At 37.4% G+C, this 16,602-nt stretch overlaps 1 protein-coding gene and 1 long non-coding RNA gene across 8 annotated transcripts in view; one reads left to right on the top strand and one right to left on the bottom strand.

Moving 5' to 3' along the window:
• The window catches only part of LOC138188605 (GDP-D-glucose phosphorylase 1), a 96,508-nt gene that overhangs the window by 65,012 nt on the left and 14,894 nt on the right, over positions 1 to 16,602 (top strand). For all 7 annotated transcript variants that reach the window (XM_069130559.1, XM_069130557.1, XM_069130558.1 and 4 more), the window contains one exon: positions 4,750 to 4,852. In XM_069130559.1, the coding sequence (XP_068986660.1) occupies positions 4,750 to 4,852 (103 nt within the window). The remainder of the gene's footprint in view (positions 1 to 4,749; positions 4,853 to 16,602) is intronic.
• LOC138188618 (uncharacterized) lies at positions 4,780 to 5,219 on the bottom strand. The gene is made up of 2 exons (XR_011175584.1): positions 5,090 to 5,219; positions 4,780 to 5,033 (listed from the first exon to the last, which is right to left on the bottom strand). It is a non-coding gene; the product is annotated as an uncharacterized LOC138188618 (long non-coding RNA).

A 16,602-nucleotide genomic window follows, 5' to 3' on the forward strand; every position in this document is an offset into this window, starting at 1 on the left:
TCGAATGCCGCTTTTAAGTCCGCAAAGCAGGCATATAGTTTCCCTTTTTCTCTACTCAACTGTTTTCTAAATCCGAATTGACTCTCTTCCAGTGTGGTTTCAATCTCTGCCTTCAGCCGTTCGTCCAGTATCTCTGCGTAGATCTTGTATGCTGTGTCCATTAATGTTACTCCTCTGTAACTTTTCGCTACTCTCTTGTCCCCCTTCTTGTATATCAGACATATTACTCCTTTTTTCCAATCTTCTGGCATCCCCTCCCCATTCCATATTTTCCTTAAAAAATCCCATAACGCTTCCCCTACTTCCTTCGGTGCATACTTCCATACTTAATTTTCTAACCCGTCTTCCCCCCATTGCTTTCTTCTGTTATTTGATATGGGTTTGTGGTTGATAATTAATCGATTCACACAGATTCGATTTACTTCAATATATTTCTCCACCTCGTACAATACGTCTTAATACACAGAATACACTTGGTCAATTAACACGTGGTCGACTTCTAAGACAAAAGAGCGTCGTTAGAAGTCATACCAACTTAGCTTGTAGTAACTAGCGATCATACCAATCTAGATTTTCTCAACACTCCCCTTTGATCGTAGTTTCTACAAGCTCCATAGCTTTGGTGAAATACTGAGTCTTAACCCTATTTAAACCTTTGGTGAGGATGTCGGCGACATTCTCAGGACTAGGTATATATGTATAATCTAATATCCCCTTCGACACGCAGTTCTTAACATAAAAGTAACGCACTTGAACATGTTTGGAGCTTTCGACAACTACTTCATCCTTTGACCGTGGAATAGCCCCGATATTATCACAGAAAATCTTGCAAGGGCGAGGGCAATACTACAATTGACCCAACTCCCTTAACAATAAGGAAATCCATACAGTTTCCCTTGCTGCTTCCTGCATCGCCACGAACTCTGCTTCGCACGTCGATTGAGCTATGATTGGTTGTTTCTTAGACAACCAGGATATTGCACCACCAGCGAGTATAAACACATACAGTGACTTGCATTGAGTTCTCCCACTGATGTCGCTGTGAACGATCTCTAAGGGGCGCCGGCACATGTGGTGAGCTGTCCTCGGAAATGGCATTTTGGTCATCTTCCCCTTCACGCAGACTCCGCATGGTTCCTCGTGCTTCCTCGAGTCCTCTTTCACACTGCTTATAGGAATCTTCCTCATCGCATTTTCATGTAGGTGACCTAACCTCTCATGCCATGGTACGATGCTTTTGTAAGCCTTTGCTTCGATAACCTCAATGTCTTCGTCCTCTTCCCCAGGTCTTTCCTGATTGTTCTCCATAGAAACGTTTGCTACATGCCCTTCCGCTGGTATCGTCTCTAGGTAGTACACGTTGTCCCCTACCTTCGAATTAAATACTACATTCCCATCATCATGTGTACCGATCGCCTCATCCCTCGTACACACTGTGGTGACACCCTTCACTGCCAAATGCCTGATCGAGATTAGATTTACGTCTATTTCAGGCACCCACAGGGCATTCGACAAGGATAGGATCCACCCGCCACAGGCCTTAGTCATTTTTACGACAATCGTACCTTTTCCCTTGACCTCCAGGTATCCCTTTTTTCCTATGCCCAATTTCCTTATCCTTACTCTCTTCTTTGGTATTCCCTCGTTTATCTTCTTCTTAATTTCTCTTCACATTTCCTCTACTGTTCTTCCCCTGCTTGTCCAGTCTTTACACTCCTCTAAATATCTTCCCACACTTTCGTTTGTCCATTCCCTTCTCTCCTTCTCTTCTTCTTTTCTTTCCTCATCTCTTTGTATCTCTGGCCCCTCTATTTCTATTTCCAACGGCATGTGGTCCGACTCTGTTCTTTTTTCTACTTCATGTCAATTACTTCTTCTGTCGCCTCCTGATTGCCAATCACATAGCCTATTACTGAGTTTCCTCTCCCCAATATAGGTCCACTGCTCTCCTTCTTTACCTCTGCCATTGATTGATTGCCAGCCTCTCTCTTCCAGATACTTTAGCAGTGTTCTTCCTTCCGTATTTATTGTCTTGTCTTTTGATCTCCTGCTTTTTTCTTTTCCTAGTTCCTCGTTTATCAGTCCTCCATCTTCTCCCGTTCTTGCATTCCAATCTCCTCCTATGATCGTCACTTCCTCTTCCCTTCCATCTACTCTTTCCTCTATTTCTTTCCATGTCCCTTTTGTATCTTGCTTATAAACCACCATTATTCTATATGTCTTGTCATTGTATATTATTTTTCTTTCAACTATATTATCACTTATTTCTTTATATTCTATTTCTCTTAGTTCTTTATTTATATCCGTTATTATTCCCCCCTTTGCACTTCCTTTTTTCCTTACTCTCATTGCTGCCCTGCATTTCCAGTCGAATTCTTTGGGCAGTCTATGTTTTAATTTTTCCCCATTTGCCTTCCTCTATCCATGTTTCCGTGAGTCCGATCACGTCGAATGTCTTCAGATATTCCCACACCTCCCTGTTTTTACTTATTAGCCCTGCTACATTCCAGAAGCACATTTTCGTTCCCTTCTTCCCCTTTTTCCTCTTTTTTCATTTTTCTCCCCCTCTCTTTCGTTCTTCCTCCAGCCTCTTTTCACTTTCGTTCCACCTGTACCATTTGTTTTCTATTTTTAGTTTCTTGTATCCTATCTTTACATATTCGCCCTTTTCCCTTCTTTCTCTGGCTACCCTTCTTATGTGTTGCTGTACCTCCCTTTCTTTTCTTGTCAGATCATTGTCTATATATACACCATTTTCCAATTTGCTTTTCTCCTTCGTTATCCGTATCTTTTCCTCCATCGATTTCATCGTCGCCACTATTATTGTGTTCTTGCCCCCCCCCCACCTTTATCATATGTGCTCTTTCTACTTCTGCCCCTATCTCCATTTTTTCGTTTATGAACTCCTTTACTGTCTCTTCGTTGCTTCCTTCGTTCCAGTCCATTCCTTTAATTACTATGTTCCTTCTTCTTTTCTCTCTCTCTCTCTCTCTGCTCTGTCCTTCTCCTCCTCGATTCTTCTAATTCTGCCCAATGGTTCCTTCTTTTCCCTTTCCCACTCTTCTCTCTCACTTCTTTCCCTTTCCTCTTTCATTTCCCTTTTCATCTCCTCCACTTGTTTTTCGAATACTCCTTTTATTTCCTTTATCATTGCCTCAAATCCTCTTTCCATTTTCTCTGCTTTTTCCATCATTACTTCCATTCCTTTCTCCCTGGCTGGTGTCTCTTTTTCTGTCGAGCTGTATTTGTCCAGTGTATTTTTGAAGACCGCCTTATTTCCCGCTTTACCAGTGCTCCTTGGTCTTCCCCTGTTTGTCGCCACCTGTCGTTTCCCTACCTTACTTTGTTTTGCCGCACTTCTGACCTCCTAACCTCTTCTTTTCTAGTTTTTTTTATTTGTATCTTTCTCTGGAGCCTTTTCTTTTGCTTTTCTTTTGCTCTCTCCTCGTATGCTCACTCTTTATTTTCTCTTCTTCATGCCAGTTTGTGCTTCCTTTTCCTTTTTCCCTTCACACTTCACTTTTTCCACAGAGGTTTCCGTCCGCGTGTTACCCTCGCCACGAATCGAACCGAAAGTCCCATAAATCTTTCTTGTTCAATGATCAATTGGTAATAGCTATTTATCAAACATCTTGCAACATAATGTTAGTTATGTAGCGGTACATGAGTCAGAGGACAATTCATATTATGTTGTTGTTTCGGAGTATCAAGATCGTTAGGACACAAGTAATGTGAGAACAAATAATCTCCGGGAAGACGATTGAATCTTCCGACTCTCCCCCCCCTCCGTCGACCAGTATAAATAAAGCGACGCAACCAAAAAGAGTTTAGTATCTACGAGTATTTACGAGCATCTTTCTGTATGTAACGAGCGATCCAAGTGTTATCACGAGATATCTACCGAGTTACGCGACGAGCATTTATCGAGTATTTATCCGCGATTTTATTTTGCGATTTATACTTTGTAACGACTCAGCGAATATAGGCTGTACATTAATTTATTATTTTAAATAAATTCGACGGTTACGACAACAAACGATAACCTCCAATAAATCTCACGGTCAAACATCCATATATACCTGTCCTCTACAGTTGTACTGATCAGAAGAACGGTGCGATTTGCACAACTTTGAACGCTCACGCAGACCGTGAAATGGCTCGACGTCTGACCGACGGATTAACTATCTTGGATTTGTGCAACATGCAACAATAAATGTCTTAGCCGTTTGAGTCTCAGGGGTCGAAAAATCGCGAATAGCGCGCTAACGCTTGTCTTAATCGATTGCGAAGAAAAACAAGCGGCGCAATAACGCTCGTCATATTTGTTATTTTTATGATATAGTTTATAAATATCTCAAGTTTTGTTCAATAAAAATTATTGAGAAGATAACAATAAAATACAGAATACCGTCAGTCGTCCGTAGCGTTCAAATGTACTGGGACTTTTCGACACAAAATCTAAACAACGCGATCGCGCTGCTTGGGACTCCAACGGTTAAGTTTGTGATTTTATTGTTCAATGGAATCTAATTGTGGAATTCTGATCAAAGAAATAATATTACATATTTCAAAATCTAATCCATATTATATTTATACTTATAATGAAATAATATTTTTAATCTACTATTTTAAATAACCAAGAGCTTAAATATACTTGATTTTTCGATATAAGATCTACAGAGAATAAAAAGAATAATTGGAGTAAATAAATAACTAAAGCTTAACAATTTGATAATATGTTGTTTGCAGATATATCAGGGTGGCTTTTAACAGTCTCTGTGCTTTTGCATCTGTGAACCATCTTCATTGGCATTTATACTACTTGAGATGGAGGATGTTACTGGAATATATTGTAACTACATTTTTATTCTGTTATTCCTTATATATATATATATATATATATATATATATCTCACTAATCCAGTCGAGTTACATTGAATTAAATTAAATCCATTTCATTAAAAAAAATTCTAATTATTGTTCTATCGCTTAATGTGGTCCTATTGACAATTGAGAATGAGAATCTGTTCGAGCTAAGAGATTATTTTCAACAATACACAATCAGAAGTGGTATAATTGTAAAAATCACTCTCTTCTCTTACTTATTTGCTTATATTTATCTGGGAACTGAGTGGAGATAGAGGAAAATATTACGAATGAATGTTGTAGGTGATTGAATAAGCTATAAAATGAGTTGTGTTTTGTTAAGATAGCACCACCAACTGAACTGCAATTTGGATTAAAAAATTATCATTATCACACAAGAATATCCGCATGAAAAATTAATAACTTACTGTATTAACAAATTATAACATGTGTTACAAAGTTTTATTCTTTTTAAAAAAACAAATGAAAACTTTAAAATTCATAATTTTGTAATAAACTTATTTTCAGGGTGGTAAGGAGGTGTTCAAGTATACTTATACTTAATTATAATTATGTATATTATACACTTGATTGAATGCTGAATGAGAGGGCCACTCTTTATTGATATTCTTGGTGTTTTTATATATGTAGTGTATTGGGTAGTTGCTATGTCAAGGAATCAATCGATTGGAATAGGGCAGCCATCACGATAATCATAAGTATCAGGCTATTATTATAGACTATAGGTGCTTAATAAGAAAGTTATGTTGCTATGACAGAGGGGACACATGGTAATCTGTTAATTCCAATTGTATTGATTTCTTTGTGACTTAAACATTCATAAACAATTGAAACATTTAATAAGACTCACAGTAGGGAAATTTTATTTCGATTCCTTAGTACTTGCCTTATAAATAAATGGGATAACTCTAGAAATAACTACTTAATAGGAATGGCATTTCTTGAATTAAAAAGCATTTATTATTTCTTTATTAAAATATCATAAATCAACAATTTCACATATCGTTTTTTTTATTTTTTTTTATAACTCACGAAACCAATTTTATTTACTAAATATTTTAATAATGATAATAATGCACACGGTGAGCAAGCTAAATTATACAGTTGTATGTACAAAGAAAATTTAAAAGAAAAGTTTTTAGTATTTATATGAACAAAATGATGAGTCAATAATCGTAGCTTTTGCATAAATCATTATTCGCTGTCATAAACAATAAGAAACATGAAAAATAAACATAATATGTACAATTATCGTGGTTAGAGGAAATGTAAGAAATTTTTTGGCAATACAGTAGGACTACGTTTGTCCAAATGACCTGAGGAACAAGATCATTTGGATAATAAAAGTTCACTCGCTACCTCCACTAGCTACTCTTATTATAGTATAATAGGATAGTGGATACCGGAAGGTAGTGAAAACTATTTAACTCTTATTACTATTTATTTGTATAATGGCTGCATGACATTCGTTTTGTATCAGTTACTACAAAATAAATGTATAAATAAAATTTCAAATAAATGAAGAGGGTAATGAAATCGATTTATAATGCTCAGGTCTGCCACGATATCTTAGCTTGATGTATTTGCTCGGAGCGAAGTTTTGACTTGACTTTCAACGAGCTCTTATCGAATTTTTAATAGAACGCTGGATAAGTAATGATGCTGCACTATACATAAGAAATAAAATTATTTATATAAATTATAATAAATGCTATGAATATGAAGCTAATGCAGAACAAGTGGAGAAAACAATAAATTATAATTTAATAAATTTATATATGCTTGTGGTTTCCCTCCATGTCAAGTTGAATTGAAGCAGCAAATTTGAAACCTGCAGTATATATCTAACGTTTTGAGTAATACTCATTAAAAATATCCTCACACTAACCAGATCAGGAACTAAAACATGTACGCAAAAGCATACAAAATTGGCTAAAAACTCTAACATTTCCAGTTTTGGATTGTTCTGTACAAAACTTCGATCTCAGACCCACAGAAAATCTATGGGAATTATTAAAAAGACGAATGTGTGATTCGTATGTTCCACCGCTATCATCGCTCGGTCATCGAATTGCATAATAGAATTAATTGAAGCAACGCAAGCGAAAATGAGGAAGAACAAGAGGACTAAAGTTGTAGGATGCAGAATACTGGGAAACGAAAAAGGCACTGACAACATGTCTTGGGAAGACCAAAAAAGTAAAACAAGTATGACATACGAAGAATATAAAAGTATAAAGAGCAGGAAAAGAAGAGTATAAAATATTATGTAAAGAAAAAGAAAAACAAAAAATATACGAAAAGATGGAAGAGGTAAGGAGTTGTAAAACGAAGGCAGAAATATGGGCATATGTTAATAGGAAGAGAAAGAAGAAAAGCAAGACAAGCGCTCGTATAAAGATGGAAGAGTGGAAATAACATTTCAATGACCTATTACAAGATAAACAAGGGATGTGCAGGAGAAGTAGAAGAAAGGGAAATAGAGGATTAAATAGGAAGAATAAACAAGAGGAAAGCAGTAAGCAGCGACAAAATAAAAAATGAAGCATGAATACATAGTGCAGGAGAAGTCAGAAGAAAACTAAAAGAAATAGTAAGAAGAATCTGGAATGAAGAAGACCTCTCGACAGATTGGAAAAAGGGAGAAATAACAACCATAAATATAAATGGTAGTAAACATGAAGTAGACAACTACAGAGGGCTATTACTATTGAACACTGCATATAAGGTTTACGCAATAATGTTAGAAGAAAAACCAATGAAAAAAGCAGAGAGAAAGAAAATACTCTCAGAAACATAACCAAGATTCAGAATAGGTCGATGCACGATAGATAACATATGTGTATATTAAAATGTATATGTAAATTCTATAGAATTCAAATTACTCGCCAACTGACATTTTTACTTTTGCTTTGTTTTATTGGCAGTCATTTTGATGAATAGATTAGAGCAGGAAAGAAGAATGGTAATTTAGGACTTGGAAAATCGATTATTGATTTTCCAGAATCGATCGTCTGATTTATCCTAAGGTTTTACGTTATTACAAATCGATTTTCTCTACGCCATGCCGTTGAAGATTATTCTCCGTATAACCATAAACGAAAACACAAAAGGTGGAAGAACAGAATGTGTAGAATCTATAAGAAAACCGAAAGATGAAGTGAATTATGTTTTTCCGCTGGAATATCAATCAAGAAGTTATCATCTTGGATTATTCAGTTCATCAATTGTTAAGAACGCCTCAAAAAGTCTAACCAAGGTATGTCAGTATAGAAATATATCACACTCACGATGGATGATGAAACTGCGGCGTCATACATCGATACGAACTTAAACTTTGTATTTCAAAATACTTACTTAGAAGAATCAGAAATCATCTCCAAAAAGGAAAATAAAGACTGAAAGTAAGTCTAGTTTTGACATGGAAGGACTTTTGAAAATTCTTAAAAAAAAAAAAAAAAAAAGAAAAAAGGTGTTTATGACGTTGGAGCCAATGCAAGTTCTATTAACCAAAAGATTATTTATCGAATAAAAGCAGATCTAACCGAACATAAGAGTATTTTCAAAACTATCAGTGGCAATGACTTCACGAGTGTCCGGGTGAAACCTCTAATGAAGATAAATAAAATAGAAGAAATAATGGATGTTTTCGTGGTACGCAATGATAAGTTCACATACCACCTTGTCCTAGGGTTGAACGCCATAAAAAGTTCAAATTAATACAAGATAAGAATTTCAGAAATGCTCAAAAAGTTAAAAAAAATTGTTATAAAAGAAGATCGCGAAGATCACGAAGAAGAAGAAGAAAAAAGAAGAAAGAAAGAATGATCAGATGAGAAGAGAGATAAACTTCACTGAGTACATGGAGAACGATCAATTTTTTTACAACCTTGAACATTTAAACAGTCCAGAGAAAAAAGAAGTGCTTTGTCTTATAGAGAAATACAGAGAGGTATTCATCAAATAGAAATTTGATGTGGGAACTGTGAAACTCCAAGAGACTTCTATTAAGTTAATCGAAAACAAGTATATATAAAAAAAAAAACAATATAGGTGTTCGATTCCGGATTTTGCATAAACTACATTGATGATATCTTGATTTTTTCCAAAACATTCGACCAGCATATCAGGCATATAGAGCTGTTGATGAGGGCTATTAAGAAATAAGGCTTTCACTTGAAACTGGTCAAATATAATTTTGCAAAAAGTTCAGTGAAATATATTGGCCACATCATCGAGAAAGGCGGTGTGCGACCAGGAAAAGATAACCTCAGAGCAATACGCGAATTTGAACGTCCAAAGGACAAAAGAAATGTAAGACAATTGATAGGAAAACTTAATTTTTATTATAGGTGCGTAGAAGATGCTTACAAACTCTTGGAACCCGCTTGCAATGTCACAAGGCAAGGAGTAAGATATTTTACTGCATGATAGAATACAGAAACAATAGGAATAAATATTTGCGGATTATTGCCAAATCCTAGTGGAGAGTATTAATATTATTTTACAAGCAAATAAGTTATAGTCGAAATACTAATAAATATATTAAAACTGAAATATTACATTGTTGAAAACGAAGTGTTAAACTGAGTCAATCAATTCTTTTTGTTACAAATAAATGAAAACGTTCATATTACGAAAAAATTTCTTACGCATCCTCTAAGCATGATAATTGTATATGTTATGTTCATTTTCATATTCGTTACTGTTTATGATAATAAATGGTTATTTGCACAAAAGCTGAAAGTATGGATTCACTTGAGCTGTGACTTAGCTTAGTTCTTTAGTGCATGTTATACTTACTAGCGCAAAATTGATTTCGGAAATTCAAAAAATGCAAAAAATGCCATACTTGTTAAGTAATTACCGAAGAATCGAAATAAAATTTCTCTGTTCTGGAATTATTCCACATGATTTAAAAAATAAAACGTTTCTCTAGGACCAATTGGCTCTAAGATAAATCTAAGAAAGAATCGTCAATACTAAACTATTAAACAATAAAAGATGCAACATGTGCCATTTTAAAGTTTATTACTTGTATTATATGTGGATTGTTTTTCGTACTGATTGGAAGAACGTTTGCAGAGTTGTTCGGAGTGGACAGTCCGAGGATTTCCGCGTCGCGGGTGTCACATAGAAAACACAGAAAATCGCTAAATTAATAGATTATCGGTTGTCTCCTCACGTCGCAGTTCGAACTTTTCGCAAGTAAAATCAAAAATTCAGATTTCAGATATGATAGTAAAATTTATTATATGACTCCAACAGAGTAACGGTTCACAGTGTTATAACAAAAGCGTATTGAGTGCTGATTTGAGAAGGTTTATATACTAAGGTTTGATTCCTTTGAAGGGGTTATCGTCGGGTGCCTAATAGACGTGGTTGTCCTGTTACTGTCTGGTTATTGTTTCGATGCAGGATATTTTGTCAGATGTGGTTATCCTATTACTATCTATCTATTACTATACTATCCTATGTGCTATATATTCAACATTCAACACGCTTCCTTACATTTATATTTGTTGCAGTAGTAATATATTGTAGTGTCCTGTACTATTATGATTAGTTTATTTATAATAAATGGATTAAACAGGTGTTGATTAAATAGGAAACGATGGTTGTTTAACGCCTTAACTTACGATTTACGTTCGAGAATTTTGGGCCGAAAACGTAAACAAGATATTATATATTATATTATATATTATATTTGGCCCGATCATCGTACTACAAGCTATGCCCGTAATATTTACGTTTGGCCCGATCATCGTACTACGAGCTATGCCCGTAATATTTACGTTTGGCCCGATCATCGTACTACGAGCTATGCCCGTAATATTTACGTTTGGCCCGATCATCGTACTACGAGCTATGCCCGTAATATTTACGTTTGGCCCGATCATCGTACTACGAGCTATGCCCACAGTTGTAGGTTAAGGGGTTGACTTCAACTAATCACAATAACGTATTATAATTAAGACAACTAGATAATTAATTAATCTCGACAACGCTAGTGTCACGTAAACTTGTGACTTAGATTATAAAAGAAGAAGGTTGAGCCGTAGCCCAACTCTTGACATTCTTTTATCAAACTTTATTATAAATTCAGTGATTACAATAGTCTTACATGGGTAGTATAATATACTGAATCAGAGAAAGGCTGAACAAGGACTGCCTGAGCTTACTGAAGACTCGGCTTATATATGTTTTGGTTTGGGGATGTTGAGGGGCTCGGTGTAGATTATGATGATAAAGTGGTGCCGTATGCAAAAGGGTCCGAAGGTAGGGGAGGAAATCTTATCTCTGACGTAGTTTAAGATGTGGTCAATGTCACACACGCGTCTCAGCACTCTTTTTGTAGCACCATCTTTTTTACCACTATGCGTACGGAACAGTGCATTCTTCTGTTTTACAAGACGCTGCGCACGCACATACTCTCACAATAACTGATATTCATAAATGTGTAACTACTACGCGGATAATCCAGTGTAGCACACAAAATTACCTATATCTCAAAAGATAGTAAAATTTAATGTATCAGTACAACAGAGTAACGGTTCAGAGTGATATAACAGAGTGTCGATGAGGAATCTGGCTCTTTCTCTGTTTCTTCGTTGCAATATGATTGACAATAATCTTCCGGTAGTGGTGCAGTTGACTCTAGGTCGTTTTTTCTGGATTCTTCGTTGTTTGGTTTACTCAAGGTGGGACCTTTCCTTGGTTGGTGAATAGAAAATTTTGGGAGCAGCAAATCTCGGCTGTGGGTCCGATTCGTTAATACTTGAAACATTTATTTTCATGCGGTCACCTGATGGTTGATTAGATGACTGAATAAAAGTTCGTGGTCGTGGATCGGTAGTATTTCGTTTCGATACTGGCGTAGTGTTGTCAGATTAGTTCATTAGGCGGTTGGTAACACGATTTACTTCTCGTAACCATTGTCCTCGGTCGACTGATAGTCGTTGGGCGAGGTTCAGGTTCCTCAGATCGCTGGCTATTACCAGCTGTCCTATTTCGTATCGTAAATTGAGCAAATATGTCTTAAGTGTTTCGCATTCTTCAATATCCATACGCGTGGTCCAGTTGGCGTGCGGTTTTCGTTTTGAACTGCTTAATTTAATTCATTGAGCTGTTGTCGGAACCTGGAGTTGAAAGATTATACGCTTTCTGCTACTCCTTGTTTTAAATTTTTCAATTTGTCCCAGTAATTACTAATAGCGGTTAGTGCTGATACGTGTTGTCTTAAACATGATTATAAGTCTTCAAGCGAGTTGATCTTTAGGTATCGTATGTTTCTTTTCGCGTCGTCGGTTATGCTTTCGATGAGTATAAGGTGTAACAATAGTTCTCCGTCACTTGCCTTGCACACTTTGTCATGGCTCTTACTTTGCGGATTGATAGGACAAAGTCTTCCACAATTACGTCGTCCCGACGCCGTAGTGTCTCAACAGTACGTATGGCCTTTTCTGCTTGGACGCCTTGTTCTTCGTCGCAGTCGTTTCTTGGTCTAATTGTGACGTGACTAGTTTTACTTCGTAATCTTTGTAAAGCGTCTGATCCGTCAGTTTCGTCATCTATTACCTTATCGGTAGTGGTTTCTAAATGGATGGTCATCTGTGACTGGTCCGTCCGATGTCGTATTTCAGTTCCATGGTTTTTGCAAGATTACTATTTCTTTAGAGCGGTTTCTATCGCTAGTTTCCGTAAATTGTTTTATACTTTTAATGTTTTCATCGGTACTATTTCCTAAGCTTCTAAACTCGTGAGTTAGGCTTTGAAATTTTTCAATCAAGGTAGCAATTAGTTCGCGTTGCTTTTCGGTACTCTTGTTAGTTGGATTTATGTTGAGAGGTATGACACTGTCAGCAGGAGAAGAATCACTACCTTCAGAACGTATTTCGGCTCTACTGTTTCCATATTGTGCCAAAACCAATTTACCATTCTTTTGACCAATTAGGTGTTCGTGGTCCTTCGCTGTAGAATCCGTGGAGTTCCCGTTGAAGTTTCCTATTGCAATTGCACATTGTTTTGGTAACTATAATATTTGGAAGGATGTATTTTTTTGAAATTCGGGATTACTTAAAACGAAAATGATGTAATATCTGTTTCCCTTTTGAACGTTTTTTAAAGACGAAAGATAGGAACCAAATCTTTTGTGTCTTTTTTCATTTAGCGATATTGTTAAAATTATTTTTATTGTTGCAAAATCATGTTATCTTGATTAATAAATTATTTCTATATAAAATATTGATCGTTAAACTTTGAAGTAAATTGAACTAAATAAGAACATGATCTCAACATAACATATGAATAAGAATAAAATAAATAATAAGAAGTAAGAGAAATAACAATTTTTACATTTGCTGTAAGCTCAGTGCCAAGATATGAGCCAATGTGTCTCCGGTTGGGCATGACACCTTCTGCACTTTACATCCATATTTTTCTTTGCCCGTGCCAAGGTAGTTTTGATGCCAAAGGTGTTCGTACGGAATCTGAAGGCATCGATGAAGCGGGATGGTTTTAATAGGTTGTATTCCTTCAACCACACATTGCCAAGTTTTTCTTTAGCGAAGTCAGCTATTCCTTGACCTTAACTTCTTAGTTCGGCCCATTGTTGAATGTGTTTGCCTTTAAGTCTTTTACTGTCCTTCTCAATGTCCTCGAAGGTGGCCGGCCAATTAATCCTCAGGGAGTTCGCAATCTTTTTTAACTTATTCTCTGTGTCCTCGCCGATCAAACTTGCTGCCCCTGGGTCTATCAATCTTTTTATTTTAGCTCCTTATTTTAGCTCCTTAGGGTACCGAGTTTTACAATGTGTTCAAACCTCGGTAACCCTGGACCTCCATCATTTTTAGGAGCGTAGAAGAATCCGGTGGCGGTAGATGGTACTAGGTGTAAAATTAATTTGATCTCCTGCCTGACCTCGCTATCCATAAGTTTCAGGACACCGTCCCCTGGTGGATTTATCAGCAGATGGTAAATGAAGCGAGGGAAAATATATTTAGTTAATAATTCAATCTTCTGGCATGGTTTTAAGGAGAGCTTGCGGACTCTCCTCACCATGCTCAGAATTTCAGGCACAACTATGCCACAGTGGACGCCTTTCCAAGGCCCAATTTTTGCGCCCAGATACCTGAATGTTTCTTCCGGGTTTATTTCTGGTATTTTCTTATTGCCAATTTGTACTTTCGGATCTTTGACGAACCAGGTGTCCTTCTTGGTTACCACCTGGAATGTTTGGCTTTTATCGACTGATATTCTCATACCCAGGCTCTCCAGGTATCTGTGGAGCTCGTCCATTTCACACTGTGCTTCCCTCTCATCTTCACCAAGCAAGACGATGTCATCAGCAAAGGCCAGCACAGGAATCTTATGTCTTTCATTTATATTTATGCCACCGGTGTTCATATTGATTATTTCTATCGGCGGCTCAAGGCACAGATTAAATAGCAGCGGTGACAACGGATCACCCTGCTTAACCCCCCTGAGGATTTCAACCTCGACCCCTATATTATCCTTCTTTTTAATAATCGTTTTACAATTTTGATACATTTCAATAATTATGTCAATTATAGGGGTCGGTACGCCCTTTCTCGCCAGGCAAAGTCTTATTGCCGAATGGGGTATGGTGTCGAAGGCTTTCGAGATGTCCACAATTGTGAACACCCCGCCTTGATGTCTTTTACAATGATCTAAAGCCGCGTTCATTAATTCTATGTTAATTTTGCATCCGCTTTCTGATGTAAACCCCTTCTGTCTTATATTCTGGATGATATCACTCCTGAGCCGTCCGTTGAGGATCGACGAGAACATTCGACTTAAGATTGAGCCAATTGTTATTGGTCGCTAATTTTCAACAATGCTAGTATCTTTATTGGGCTTTGGAATTAATGTAGTCCTATTCTCCTTCTATGAGGTCAGAAAGTAGGAATTATACCATAGCATGTTGAAAAATTTGGTGAGTATAATGGGCAGGCCAGGTATTAGTAGATTTTCTTTCAATAGCCCATCTGGCCCTGCCGCAGACTACTTTCTCATTTTGTTTATTATATCCTCGACTTCCCCGACACTAATCGGCCCGAAGTAGTACCCAGCGGCAATTCCGGGGCACTCTTTTCTAATATTTTCGGGTTCATGGGGCCAGTTCTACCCCATAGATCATTGTAAAGCCTTCTCACATCCCCTGCATCTGGCGGTTGTTTGGCTGGTTCCAAGTGAGTCAGATCATTATTTACAGTGGCATCGGCCAACTTCCTTGGACATTCTTTATATATCTCTTGACAACGTGCGAATGAGTACTTTTTCTTATAATTCCTTGTTGCCTTCTTTGATTTATATTTATTTGTCATATTGGCTTTTTCCATTTGGCTGCTTTGGGGCTTTTCTCTTTTATCTTTTAGAGCTCCATAGAGATGCTCAATTAAAAATTTATCCAAATTTTCTTTCAGTGCTTCCTTGTCTCTTTTACCATTATCCCAAAATTCGCTTAACCGAGCGTACATCTTCCTTAATATTGGAGGCACCTCAGCTTGCTTTTCGATTTCTTTTATAAGGTATTGCTGCCACTCGTGAACCATTTCTTCGTTATTAATTAGGCTTTCTTGTCTTGCAGACGCCATGAATCATTCGACGAGATCGCACCCGCCCTCTGTCTCTGGGGCACCCTCCTGAAGGTCCCCTTCTATATCGACCGTTTTTAATGTCTTTCGCTTACTTCGAATTTGATCAGCAGTTTTTATCGTCAAAATTTTGCTGATCTCTATGTTGGGGAACTTATGATCTCTATAAATTGCATCTAGTTCCCTCAGGAGGGCGACCTCATCTTCTTTCCAGGCTCTGCCACTTGTTGTAGGGGGGTCCGTTTCCCTTCTTTTCATATTTCTAACGACAGGGTGCGCGTGTCGTTCGTGGGTCGATACACCCCTTTGGAATCCAAAACTCATGTTGCCAGCGCGACACCTAAAGCGACCTTCACTAACTTGCCTGATGCCACATTTAGGGATGTGACATCTCGCCCTATGGAGCTTTTGGAAGCACCTTCCACATTTCCGATAACCTCAGTTAATGAGGGTTTCTAAATGATGTTCATTGAGGTGCCTGTCCAGGTCAGTTAATGTAGAAGGGGGTGCAACGGAAGTTAATTCATAAGAGGTTCCTGGAGTACTCCTGTCATACGCGTAGGATGGTCATCGTGGAGTTTTAGGCGGTAGGAGTCCGACACTACTCTGCTGTTACGCGATTATTGCAACAGCGGAGTGTCCATGAGGATTTCTCCACGTACAAAAACAAAAGGTCAGTTAATGTGATGAAAAAGAGATGCACTTCCCTCTTTTCACAGACCGGACAAGCAACCTCATTCCCCATTAACGGGACCAAAATTGTGTCCGGAGACATGTTTACGTTGTCATCCGTGGTCCCCTCCGGACCGCCAAAAAGCGCTGCGTCCGAAGCTTCAATATTTTCATCGAAATTTACAAAATTACTTTTGTGATCTATATAATCGAAACCAAATTTTTGCAACTCATAAACTTTTTCATAGCCAGTCGTTACTATTATACACCATAGGAACGAATTCCTTTATAAAGATGTTAATTTCATAATTCACGGTAGAAAACCGTTGATTGACAAACCGATTATTATTTTGTATCTTTCGCTCCTTCTGCGCCGCACTCCGTTTAGCCATGAACGCCGCGTCCGGGGGACAATTCCCCACGCCGA

The sequence above is a fragment of the Bombus flavifrons genome, chromosome 17, assembly GCF_040668555.2.
Source record: "Bombus flavifrons isolate JBK064 chromosome 17, iyBomFlav1_principal, whole genome shotgun sequence".
Taxonomy (NCBI): Eukaryota; Metazoa; Arthropoda; class Insecta; order Hymenoptera; family Apidae; genus Bombus; species Bombus flavifrons.